The sequence below is a fragment of the Penaeus chinensis genome, chromosome 38 (genome assembly GCF_019202785.1).
Source record: "Penaeus chinensis breed Huanghai No. 1 chromosome 38, ASM1920278v2, whole genome shotgun sequence".
In the NCBI taxonomy this organism is placed as follows: domain Eukaryota; kingdom Metazoa; phylum Arthropoda; class Malacostraca; order Decapoda; family Penaeidae; genus Penaeus; species Penaeus chinensis.
Window position 1 is genome coordinate 24,313,259 of NC_061856.1, and position 12,500 is coordinate 24,325,758.

The 12,500-nt window shown below is 53.7% G+C and overlaps 1 protein-coding gene across 2 annotated transcripts in view; it reads left to right on the plus strand.

Moving 5' to 3' along the window:
* LOC125046105 overlaps window positions 1-12,500 on the plus strand; it is a 77,160-nt gene that overhangs the window by 44,885 nt on the left and 19,775 nt on the right. For both annotated transcript variants that reach the window (XM_047643743.1, XM_047643742.1), the window contains 2 exons: window positions 1-1,555; window positions 11,517-12,500. The exon at window positions 1-1,555 is cut by the window's left edge and continues 41 nt beyond it; the exon at window positions 11,517-12,500 is cut by the window's right edge and continues 206 nt beyond it. In XM_047643743.1, coding sequence (XP_047499699.1) covers window positions 1-1,555; window positions 11,517-12,500 — 2,539 coding nt within the window. The remainder of the gene's footprint in view (window positions 1,556-11,516) is intronic.

Genomic DNA, 12,500 nt, shown 5'->3' on the forward strand with positions numbered 1-12,500 from the left:
CGTCTTGGGGCGGCAGTTCCGTGCCCGGGACGCCCTCCCCGGAGAGCCGCAGCGGCGAGGCGCGGCAACTGTACCGCTCGTGCTCGGCGTCGCAGCTGGGCACGTACCTGGCGGCCGACGACCCGACGTCGGGCCTGGACCTGAGCGCGTCCCCGCCCACCGCCACCCCGTACATCCCGACCAAGACGGTCAGCTGCGAAAACATCGCCTCCTTGGGCGGCGCCAGGGCGTCCTTCCCCCACGCCTTCCTGCGCTCGCGCCCCCAGGCCGCCAGTGCGCAGCAGGCGGAGGGCCACGAGCAGCACACGCCCATCACCGAGACGCCCTCGCGGCCGCCCAACAAGCGGGTGACGACCTTGCGCGACTCGGTGTGCGACGAGGACACGAGGGAGCTGATTCGGCAGAAGCTGCGCGCCGTGTCGGAGGAGAACTGCGCGGCCAGCCCCGCCCTCCGCAGCCTGAGCGGCCTCAAGCTGCGGCTGCACCCCATCCCAGCGCCCCTCCAGCCCCGCTCGCGCTCCTTCTCGGCGACGGCCATCTCCGAGTCGGACGCCGCCTACGTGGCCGAGCGCCCTCCGACCCGCCACGGCGCGCGCGTCCACCGCTCCGACAGGTTCCGCGCGCGCAGCGAGGGCCGGTCGGCGGCGATGTACCTGAGCAGCAACGAGAGCGGCTACGAGTCCGACGGCGCGAGGCAGGAGTCCCCGAAGGCGAGGGCGAAGAAGGCGGAGAGCGACGCGGACTCCGGCGTGAGCACGGAGAGCCACTCGGAGACCAACTCCGACTCGGGCTCCCTCACGGGCGCCGACAGCGCCGGCCTCGACCACTACGCCAAGCTCGACGCCTGCGCCAAGCTGGACGACTTCGCCAAGCCCGACAGCTACTCCAAAGCCGAGAACTACGCCAAGCTGGAGGAGCTCGCGCGCGAGCCCTTCTCGCACGCGAGCAGCAACTACGCCGACTGCAGCGTCACGCCCAAATACAGCGACGACTACACCGACTACAGTAGAGTACTGCGCCACAGCAGGCTGGAGCGGCAGAGCAGCGGCCCGTCGCCGTCGCCGTCGTCCGCGTCCAAGTACAACCTGACGGACGAGGAGAAGCTCGTGCCCGGGCGGTCGCGCGGCTCGCGGCGTCTCTCCGACCCGCCCGACCTGATGAGTCGGCGCCAGAGGTTCCTGGCGTCGCAGCTGGAGCGCCGCACGTCGCCGCTGAGCCCCCTGCGAGGCGCTCTCAGCGTGTTCCGCGAGGCCTCCGAGGACGGCGAGCGATGCGCGTGGTGGGACGAGTCGAGCACGCCCCTCCGCGGGCACCTGCGGGCGGCGGCGCTCGCACACCCCGTGCCCGAGTCCTACTCTACGGCGCCCCTGTCGCTGCCCCTGTCGCTGCCCGTGTCCCTGGCGCGTTCCCCCACGCCGCGCACCTTCCGCCTCATGCGGCTCGTCAAGGACCACACGGGCGAGCTCGGCATCTACATCACCGCCCGCAGGAACGCCCGCGGAGCCACCACCGGATACGTCATCGCGCACATCGAGAAGGGCGGCCTCACCGACAGGTACGTCGCCGTTAAGGAAATTTATCCAAGTGAGAGTGGGCGCGAGAGGCGAGTGAGTTATATTCATGCTCATGTCGTATGTGTATGTATTATGCATGCATGTAATAGTGTGTGTGTTTGTTTATACGTGTTTATGTGTACGTACGTGAGACCTTGGCGCTGAGACGTACATGGCGAGAAGAGGGAGCGTCGGCAGGGCCTCCCGGACGACCTGAGAGCCGAGAATCGCTTAAAGATGGCCCGGGCGGCCGTCGCTTCCGTATATGGCGCTCCGCAGGCCTTGATCTTGGTCTGATGGCTTCATCCAGGCCCGCGCGGCTCATCTGTCGCCGCAAAACTTGGATCTCATTCTCACTTCTCCCCTCTCTCTCTTCGCCTCTCTTCCTGTTCTTCCCCCCCTTCCTCCCTACTTTTCTCCCCCCATTTCTCCCCCACCCCCTCCCTCGCTCCCTTCCCTTCTCTTCCCCAACTCCTCCTCCTCTTCCTTCTTCTTTTTCTCCTCCTCCTCTTCCTTCTTCTTTTTCTCCTCCTCCTCTTCCTTCTTCTTTTTCTCCTCCTCCTCTTCCTTCTTCTTTTTCTCCTCCTCCTCTTCCTTCTTCTTTTTCTCCTCCTCCTCTTCCTTCTTCTTTTTCTCCTCCTCTTCCTTCTTCTTTTTCTCCTCCTCCTCTTCCTTCTTCTTTTTCTCCTCCTCTTCCTTCTTCTTTTTCTCCTCCTCCTCTTCCTTCTTCTTTTTCTCCTCCTCCTCTTCCTTCTTCTTTTTCTCCTCCTCCTCTTCCTTCTTCTTTTTCTCCTCCTCTTCCTTCTTCTTTTTCTCCTCCTCCTCTTCCTTCTTCTTTTTCTCCTCCTCCTCTTCCTTCTTCTTTTTCTCCTCCTCCTCTTCCTTCTTCTTTTTCTCCTCCTCTTCCTTCTTCTTTTTCTCCTCCTCCTCTTCCTTCTTCTTTTTCTCCTCCTCCTCTTCCTTCTTCTTTTTCTCCTCCTCCTCTTCCTTCTTCTTTTTCTCCTCCTCTTCCTTCTTCTTTTTCTCCTCCTCCTCTTCCTTCTTCTTTTTCTCCTCCTCTTCCTTCTTCTTTTCTCCTCCTCCTCTTCCTTCTTCTTTTTCTCCTCCTCCTCTTCCTTCTTCTTTTTCTCCTCCTCTTCCTTCTTCTTTTTCTCCTCCTCCTCTTCCTTCTTCTTTTTCTCCTCCTCCTCTTCCTTCTTCTTTTTCTCCTCCTCCTCTTCCTTCTTCTTTTTCTCCTCCTCCTCTTCCTTCTTCTTTTTCTCCTCCTCCTCTTCCTTCTTCTTTTTCTCCTCCTCCTCTTCCTTCTTCTTTTTCTCCTCCTCCTCTTCCTTCTTCTTTTTCTCCTCCTCCTCTTCCTTCTTCTTTTTCTCCTCCTCCTCTTCCTTCTTCTTTTTCTCCTCCTCCTCTTCCTTCTTCTTTTTCTCCTCCTCCTCTTCCTTCTTCTTTTCTCCTCCTCCTCTTCCTTCTTCTTTTTCTCCTCCTCCTCTTCCTTCTTCTTTTTCTCCTCCTCCTCTTCCTTCTTCTTTTTCTCCTCCTCCTCTTCCTTCTTCTTTTTCTCCTCCTCCTCTTCCTTCTTCTTTTTCTCCTCCTCCTCTTCCTTCTTCTTTTTCTCCTCCTCCTCTTCCTTCTTCTTTTTCTCCTCCTCCTCTTCCTTCTTCTTTTTCTCCTCCTCCTCTTCCTTCTTCTTTTTCTCCTCCTCCTCTTCCTTCTTCTTTTTCTCCTCCTCTTCCTTCTTCTTTTTCTCCTCCTCCTCTTCCTTCTTCTTTTTCTCCTCCTCCTCTTCCTTCTTCTTTTTCTCCTCCTCCTCTTCCTTCTTCTTTTTCTCCTCCTCCTCTTCCTTCTTCTTTTTCTCCTCCTCCTCTTCCTTCTTCTTTTTCTCCTCCTCCTCTTCCTTCTTCTTTTTCTCCTCCTCCTCTTCCTTCTTCTTTTTCTCCTCCTCCTCTTCCTTCTTCTTTTTCTCCTCCTCCTCTTCCTTCTTCTTTTTCTCCTCCTCCTCTTCCTTCTTCTTTTTCTCCTCCTCCTCTTCCTTCTTCTTTTTCTCCTCCTCCTCTTCCTTCTTCTTTTTCTCCTCCTCCTCTTCCTTCTTCTTTTTCTCCTCCTCCTCTTCCTTCTTCTTTTTCTCCTCCTCCTCTTCCTTCTTCTTTTTCTCCTCCTCCTCTTCCTTCTTCTTTTTCTCCTCCTCCTCTTCCTTCTTCTTTTCTCCTTCTTCTCCTCCTTCTTCTTTTTCTCCTTCTTCTCCTCCTTCTTCGTCTTCGTCTTCTTCTTCTTCGTCTTCTTCTTCGTCTTCTTCTTCGTCTTCTTCTTCTTCTTCTTCTTCTTCTTCTTCGTCTTCTTCTTCTTCTTCTTCTTCGTCTTCTTCTTCTTCTTCTTCTTCGTCTTCTTCTTCGTCTTCTTCTTCGTCTTCTTCTTCGCCTTCTTCTTCGCCTTCTTCTTCGCCTTCTTCTTCGTCTTCTTCTTCGTCTTCTTCTTCGTCTTCGTCTTCGTCTTCACTTCGTCTTCTTCTTCTTCTTCTTCTTCTTCTTCTTCTTCTTCGTCTCCTCCTCCTCCCATATTTTCTCTCATTTCCTCTTCCACTCTCCTCTCTCCCGCCCTCTCTTATCTCCTCCTCCTCTTCACCGTAATTATCGTCATCAATCTTTTTCTCGTGCTTTCATCACGGCCATGTCTTTAGAAGCTTTCTTCCTGTTTTCTTCTTTTCTCGTTTATCTTGCTTATTTCATTCATTAGCGTTCATTTCCCGTTTTCTTTTCCTTTCGCGTCTTCTTTAAAGTTCTTCCAACCGCTTTTCCCCTGTGACCCTCCTCTCCCCCCTCCCCCTTTTATCACTGACGGCCGCGTTGTCTTGTGGCCCCGCCCTTGCAGCCTCCGCCCATGCTACCGTGAGATGATAATCTGCGTCCCCCGCCCACCCCCCGCCCACCCCTCGCCCTTGACACCCACGCCCTCTGGAACACGCGGGCGCTGCCGGTGGGCGCTCTGGCTGTGGGCAATGTTTTCCTTGGTTATTTTTTCTTTTCTTTCTTTGTTTATTTTTTATTTTCCTTCATTCCCTCCATCACTTTTCTTTCTCTCATTCATTCTCCCTCTCTTTCTCTCTCCCTCTCCCTCCTTCCCTGTCACAATTATATTTTTAGCGAGCTAATTTAACGTCATTCCGATAAGCGGCAATCGTTTCCTTTCACCAGCTGATAAAGAGAGAGAGAGAGAAAGAAGAAAGAGAGAAGAGAGAAAGAGGGAAGAGGAAAGAGAGGAAGAGAAAAGAGAGAGAGAGCTTTGTGTGTCTGTCAGCTGCTCCTCTTTCGTTGACAAATGCTTGCCTTAGAAATGAACACCTCGCCACTTACCCTCTCTTTCCTCCGCCTTTTCCGCCTCCTCCCCTTCTCTCCTTTCTCTCTAACTTTCCCTCAACCTCCTCCTCTCTCCTCTTCCTCCCTTTTGCTCCACCTTTCCTCTTCCTCTCTCCTTTTCCCTCCGCCCTTCCACCTTCCGTTCCATCTCCTCCCCTTCTACATCCACTTCACTTCTTATCTCCTCTCCCACCTCCTCCTTGTCCCCATCCTCTTGATCCTCCCTGCCTTCCCTTCCACCCTCTCCTCTCTTTCTTCCTTCTCCCCCTCTCCCCCCTTCTCCCCCTCTCCCCCCTTCTCCCCCTCTCCCCCCTTCTCCCCTTCTCCCCCTCTCCCCCCTTCTCCCCCTCTCCCCCCTTCTCCCCCTCTCCCCCCTTCTCCCCCTCTCCCCCCTTCTCCCCCTCTCCCCCTTCTCCCCCTCCCACTATCCCTCTTCTACCCCTCCCCCTATCCCTCTTTCCTCTTCTCCCCCTTCTCCCTCTCCCCCTATCCCTCTTCCCCCTTCTCCTTCTCCCCCTTCTCGCCCTTCTCCCCCTCCACCTTCTCCCTTCATCTCTATTACAAACGAGAGAGAAAGTTAATTCCATTTGAGCGCGATTGCATTATTGCAACCTTGCGTGAGCGCGTGCGGCCGCCTGCGGTAGTGCCGCGTGACCCTGGCTGTCTCGGGTGCGGAGAAAGTGTAGGCCTTAGTGAGGTGTTGCAAAGTGGCTATAATATTTGCTATGATTGCATCGTTTATTTTTGTGATATTATTATATTACAGGTTTTGGGTATTTTGTTTATTATTTAGTTTTTCTCGTTATTTATATATATATATATATATATATATATATATATATATATGTATATATATATTTCGTTGATTTATCATTTTGTTATACATGTTGTTTTGCTTATATATTTATTATAGTTATTCATTTTATCAGTATAGGTTGTTGGTTTGCCTCTTCTGATATGCTTTTTATTTTTCTTTAAAAAGTATCAAATTATCGGTAATCTCGAGCGTTTATTCTTATTCCCCATTCATCTCTGTGTCCACATGTGCTGATGAATATCTTATAACTTTTGTTTAGATATTTGCATTTTTTTCCTGCGAAGCCTCCCACTCAGAGTCGGAGCGATAGCTTGTTACAATAACTAGAATATGAGCGCAAGATATGGAAGGGGGGTGGGGGTCGATGATCTCCATCAATCGACGCTAGCTTCCGATAGTCTGTAATAGTCTCCGGTAGCCCCCCGCCCTCCGACAGTCTCCGGTAGCCCCTGATAGTTTCCGGTAGTCCTGGCCTGGCAGTCTCCGGTAGCCCCCCAGACAGCCTGAAGCCCCTGACAGCCTCCCACAGCAAAGTTCTGTCTCCGGGCGAAGGAGGTCGTGACGTCAGACCTTCCTGAGGGCAGTTTCCGCTCGCGAATAGGTCGTTCGAGTAGTTGGTTTCGAGGAGGTTTTACATTCTCTTCCCCTCGGCCCATTCCCCCTTTCTACTCTCTCTTCTTTAATCCTCCTCTCGTTTCCTTACCCTTCTTCTTTCTTTCCTTCCCTCTTTCCTGCTTTCCTTATCATTCTCTTTTCCCATCTCTTCGCCCTTTTCCTTTCTCCCCTCTCTCTTCTCCCCTCTCTCTTCTCCCCTCTCTTCCCCTCTCTCTCTTCTCCCCTCTCTCTTCTCCCCTCTCTCTTCTCCCCTCCCTCTTTTCCCCTCTCTCTTCTCCCCTTCCTCTTCTCCCCTTCCTCTTCTCCCCTTCCTCTTCTCCCCTCCCTCTTTTCCCCTCTCTTTTCCCCTCTCTCTTTTCCCCTCTCTCTTCTCCCCTCTCTCTTCTCCCCTCTCTCTTCTCCCCTCTCTCTTCTCCCCTCTCTTCCCCCCTCTCTCTTCTCCCCTCTCTCTTCTCCCCTCCCTCTTTTCCCCTCTCTCTTCTCCCCTTCCTCTTCTCCCCTTCCTCTTCTCCCCTTCCTCTTCTCCCCTTCCTCTTCTCCCCTTCCTCTTCTCCCCTTCCTCTTCTCCCCTCCCTCTTTTCCCCTCTCTCTTCTCCCCTCTCTCTTCTCCCCTCTCTCTTCTCCCCTCTCTCTTCTCCCCTCTCTCTTCTCCCCTCTCTCTTCTCCCCTCTCTCTCCCCTCTTTCTTCTCCCCTCTTCGCGTCCGCGAGACCGCGCTTGGCGTCTGAGACCCCGAAGGCGACCTTGAGACGCGGGCAATTGGCGTCGCAACAGGAGTGGGGGAGGGCAAGGGGGGAGGGGGAGGGAGGAGGAAAGGGAAGTACTCAAGGCCTACGCACGCGCACGCACACGAGCACGCTGTGATTAGTTTTCGTCTTTTTTTTCTGTTTTGCTCGTTATCTCTTCTCTGTTTTCGTTCTTTTTTTTGCACGCCATTTACGCTTTCCCCTCTTTTCTCTTCTCTGTTTCCCCCCACCCTTCTTATGTCTTCGCTGTCTTGATCCATGATTTTTTTTTTCTTTTTCAATTTCTCCTCCTTCTTTCCTTCTCCGTATCCCCTCCTTTCTTCCTTCCTTCCTCCCTTCCTCCCTTCCCCCCTCCCCCCTCCCTCCCCTATATCCTTTTCTTTTCTCCCTCCCCATCCATCGATCCTCTCATCCGTCCCTCCCTCTTTCCTCCTCTTCCATAACCTACCCCCCGCCCCCCCGCTTTTCCTCCCCTGCCATCTCCTCCTTTCCACCCTACCTTCCTTCCTTCCTTCCTTCCCTCCCCTTCCTTCCTTCCTTCCTTCCTTCCTTCCTTCCTTCCCCTTCCCTCCCCTTCCCCCTCCTTCCTTCCTAACTTCCTTCCTTCCCTCCCTCCCCTTCTCCCCTTCTCCACTTTCTCCACCTTCTCCACCTTCTCTGCCCTTCTGCCACATTCCACATCCCTCGCTCTAGTCTACCCTGAGGTTAGGTCGTGCTTGGCTCTAGATGAAGGTCGTCCTTGAGTGTTGCTACTTGCCTGCCTGACACGCATATCTCCCTCCCCTCCTCCTCCCTCCCCCTCCCCCCTCCTCCCTCTCCTCCTCCCCTCCCCCCTCCTCCCTCTCCTCCTCCCCTGCCCCCTTCCCCTCCCCCTCCCCCTCCTCCCCACGCACACCTTCTTTTAACCTCTCCTTCTCCCAGTCTTTCCTCTATTCACCCTTCTCTTCCCTCTTCCTTGTCATACCCCCTTCTCTTGCCCCCTACTCTCATCCACCTCCCCATCCATGCACCTATACTATAATCTATATACTCCGCCTCCCCCCCTACTTTCCCCTCCCCGCTCCCCCCCACTTTCCCCTCCCCGCTCCCCCTCCCTCGCTCCCCCCTCCCCATTAACCCACACCTGCTCAGCCCTGATACTTGTGCCTCGAAGGGAATCTCTCTCTCTCCTCCTTTTTTCTTTTTTTTTCTACAGAAATTTCTCTTTCTGCGACCGGGTAATTTGATATTTTACCTCGTGTTTGTGGTTTGTGATGATGTGTTTGTTGCTACTGTTATAGTTATTGCCGTTATTATGAATGGTAGTAGTAGTAGTAGTAGTAGTAGTAATAGTAGTGTTGTTGTTGTTATTATTATTATTATTATTATTATTATTATTATTGTAATAGTTGGTATTGATGTTGCCTTTCGATTCCTGTTTGTTTTCTTGTGTTGTTTTGGCTTTTCCATCGCGGTGGAGCGGCCTCCTTGCATCACGTGGACAGGTCTCTTGATGCTTAAAGGTGTGGAGGGGAAGGGAGAGAAAGAGGGGAGAGGAAAAACGGGGGATACGGAGGGAGTGATGGAAGGAAGGGAGAGGGAGAGGTGTTTTGTGTGGGCAATATTTTATAGTTTATATTAAACGTATGTTGAATGCACTGGGGAAACGGGAAGGTAAAAATTACATGGTAAAGAAGGATTTAAAGGCTGTGACACGCAGTTTAGGGGGACAGGGCGGCAGGGAGGGTTGAGGAGGGGGGGGAGGGGAGATGAAACGAGATCCGAAGGGACGCCCGCAAACGGTTCGCAAATGAGATAACTAGCTGCTGTGGAGGGCGAGTGGCGATGCCCCTTGACACGTAATTACGGCGAAGGGGGGGGGGGCATGGGGTGGGGTAGGGGGAGGGTAAGAGGGGCTCATGCGGAATGCTCTTCCCCCTCCCCCTCCCCCCTCCCCCCTCCATCACCCGCATCACCAAGGGCGAGAGGGAGAAAGGTTCAAAGGTTCAAAGGCTCAGAGGTTCAAAGTGCATGTCTTTGTATACTTTGATTCGTTTACTTGTTTATTTATTAGATATTTTCATCGTTTTCGTCGAGGAAGTTGCCCATTTAGTTTTATTCTGTGGTGATGTTTTTTTTTTTTTCTTTTTTTTAGAAAAAAAAGGTCATTTCCCGGAGGTAAAGTCTTCACTTTTTAATAGCGCGAGAGAGTTTTTTCTTACGAAACAACAGACGAAGGTCGTTCAGTGGTGGACAAGCGCTTCGATAATCAAGAAAGAGCTTGATGTCTATTCTTAGCCCTTTATGCGACTCGGCGACGACCCCGTTTCCACGCCCCGTTTCCACGCCCCGTTTCTGAGGGAATACTTTGGCTTGAGGGAAATGACCCGTTGGCTGGTGTCCGAGGGAATCGCTGACCGTGTGTTTGTTGGCACTATCGGCGTTCTCGCTCTCTCTCTCGTTCTCTCTCTCTCTTTCGTTCTCTCTCTCTCTCTCGTTCTCTCTCTCTCTTTCGTTCTCTCTCTCTCTCTCGTTCTCTCTATCTCTTTCGTTCTCTCTCTCTCTCTCGTTCTCTCTCGTTCTCTCTCGCTCTCTCTCGTTCTCTCTCGTTCTCTCTCGCTCTCTCTCGCTCTCTCTCGCTCTCTCTCGTTCTCTCTCGCTCTCTCGTTCTCTCTCGCTCTCTCGTTCTCTCTCGCTCTCTCGCTCTCTCTCGCTCTCTCTCGTTCTCTCTCGCTCTCTCTCGTTCTCTCTCGCTCTCTCGTTCTCTCTCTCTCTCTCTCTCTCTCTCTCTCTCTTCTCCCTGCCTCCGTGGCTCTAAATAGAAATGCTCCTTCCCCATTTTTATCTTTTCCGCTTCTCCTTTCTCCTTGTCTTCTCCCCTTTCTTCAGTCCGTCTGCCCCCCCCTCCCCCCTTTAACATTTTCTCTTCCCGCCTCTCGTAACTTCTCTTTTCTTTTCTCCAATTACATTTGATCTAATCCCAATTATCTCCATCCTCCTCCTCCTCTCCTCCTCCTCCTCCTCCTCCTCCTCCTCCTCCTCCTCCTCCTCCTCCTCCTCCTCCCCCCCCCTCCCCCTCCTCTCCTCTCCTCCTCCTCCTCCTCCTCCTCCTCCTCCTCCTCCTCCTCCTCCTCCTCTCCTCCTCTTCTCCTCTCCTCCTCTCCTCCTCCTCATCCTCATCCTCCTCCTCATCCTCATCCTCCTCCTCATCCTCATCCTCCTCCTCATCCTCTTCCTCATCCTCCTCCTCTCCTCCTCCTCCTCTCCTCCTCCTCCTCCTCCTCTCCTCCTCCTCCTCCTCCTCCTCCTCTCCTCCTCCTCTCCTCCTCCTCCTCCTCTCCTCCTCTTCTCCTCCTCTTCTCCTCCTCTCCTCCTTCTCCTCACCTCCACCATATCCCTTTCCCCCCCCCCCCCCTTAATCCTTGATATAATTATCAGCCCCATTAAATCCCTGATGACCTGTCCAGCCGGCCCGAGCAGCATAACGGTCGTCGCGCGTTATGTAACTAATGACCGCGGAATTCGGACGAGGCGAGCGCTAATCACCCTAGGTAGTGTAGGAGGAACTGAAGGAAACGGAGGGAACCGTACAGGACTGGAAGGGGCCTGTTAGGGTGTTTGGGAGCTTTTGGGGTGTGTGGGGGTCTGTAGGTGACTGTGGATATCTGCATTAGGGCTGTGGGGGTGTAGGGGGAACAGTAGACATCTGGAGAGGGACTTATCCACCTGTAAGGGGAGCTGCTGGGGTGTTGAGGGCGAATGTAGGTATCTAGGTGAGGCCGTTGTGGTTGCAGGCGTCTGTACGGGAACTGTAAGGGTCTGTAGGGGGCTGTGGACCGTTCGCTCGCTGCATGTCATTTGTTATTTCTTTAATGATCGTGTTGGGGGTGATTTCGGCGCCCGAGGATATAGGCCTCGATGCGGTCGGCTGTTATAGTTGCGTAACTACTGCGATAGTCACGCGGCTAGCTTGATCGATTCGTTTGTTTTTTCCTTCAGGAGGATTAGAAGTGATATATATATAATTTATGGTAGAAAAACCCACAATGCACAAATTAGATTTATTGGAAATGAGACTAAATTAATTTTCAATAAATTCAGTTTATGCATTGCTTTTTCTACCATAGTATCAACACCGTAGAATGCTTTGCCATTTATATATATGTGTGTGTGTGTATGTGTCAGTGTCAGTGTCAGTGCCAGTGTGTTTTGTTTGTTTGTTTCGTATGTAATTCTAGAAGTTTTAGATTATAATAGAATATTCCGATATTTTATATTTGTTCCAACTAAGTCATGGACATTTTAGTACAAGGTGGAATGCATGGTCCATCCTGCTAGTAAACAGTCGAATGGTTATAAAGGTATTTGAATGCTAATTTTCCTACAGTCTTCCATTGTCTGACGGACAGTATGATGGAGAATAGTAATTGTCCTGAGATTAACGCTCTCCCTCCCCGCAGAGACGGCCGCTTCCGCGTGGGCGATGAGATAATCAACGTCAACGGGCGGCGGCTGCGCGGCGTGACGCTCGACGAGGCGCGCCACATCCTGCGCAGCACGCCCAAGGAGGTGGACATCGTGATCGCGCGCGACGTGGACGTGCACCTGCACCGCGAGTACAACGGGCAGTGCCACGCCCACGACGAGAAGCCCTCGGAGGCCGAGGCGGCGCGGCGGCTGAGCGAGGCGTGCGGCGAACTCTACACGGCCGACCGCGCCTTCCGCCAGGAGCTTCTCGACTCCGACGACGTCCTGGGCGTGAGGCGGGAGCACTTCGCCCCCTACTCGGACCGGAGCCTACCACGGCGCCGGGGGTCGTACTCCGACTACGACGACTATGGCGACTACAGCACCCTGGCGCCGCTCGAGGCCTACCTCCCCGGCTACGACCCCTCTCGCGCCACCGTGTCCGTGTCCGGCCCGGTGTCCGTGACGGTGCCTCTGACAGACTGCCCGACCTCACTGCCTGCGACGCTGCCCCCCGCCCCCTCGGAGAAGTCGTCGTCCGCCATGACCTTCGCCACCTCCTGCATGGGCGCTCGCGACGACTACTACGACGTGCACGTGTCCCGGAAGAGCAACCTCCCGCGCTACGTGAACGGCGAGGCGAGGTACTGCTCCTCGCAGGACGTCCGCGACGCGGTGGACGTGCGCTACTCGTCCGCCAGCGACGTCAGACTCTGCGCCGACAAGACCTTCAACGCTGACATCTACAAATCGAAACTGATCCACGTGGAGCCTGAGGACCCGCTGGCCGAGACCCGCCAGTCCAGCATGATCCCCAGGCTGTCGACGCCCCACAGAACGCTGGCGGAGAGCCGATCTAGCCCCGCCACGCCCTCCAGGAAGTCCCCCTTCGGCAGCAGGAAGTACCCCCCCATCACGCAGCGCTTCGCCAGTCCTCAGGGCTACGCCAAACTGTCGTCGCCCTCCAAGTCGGAGCC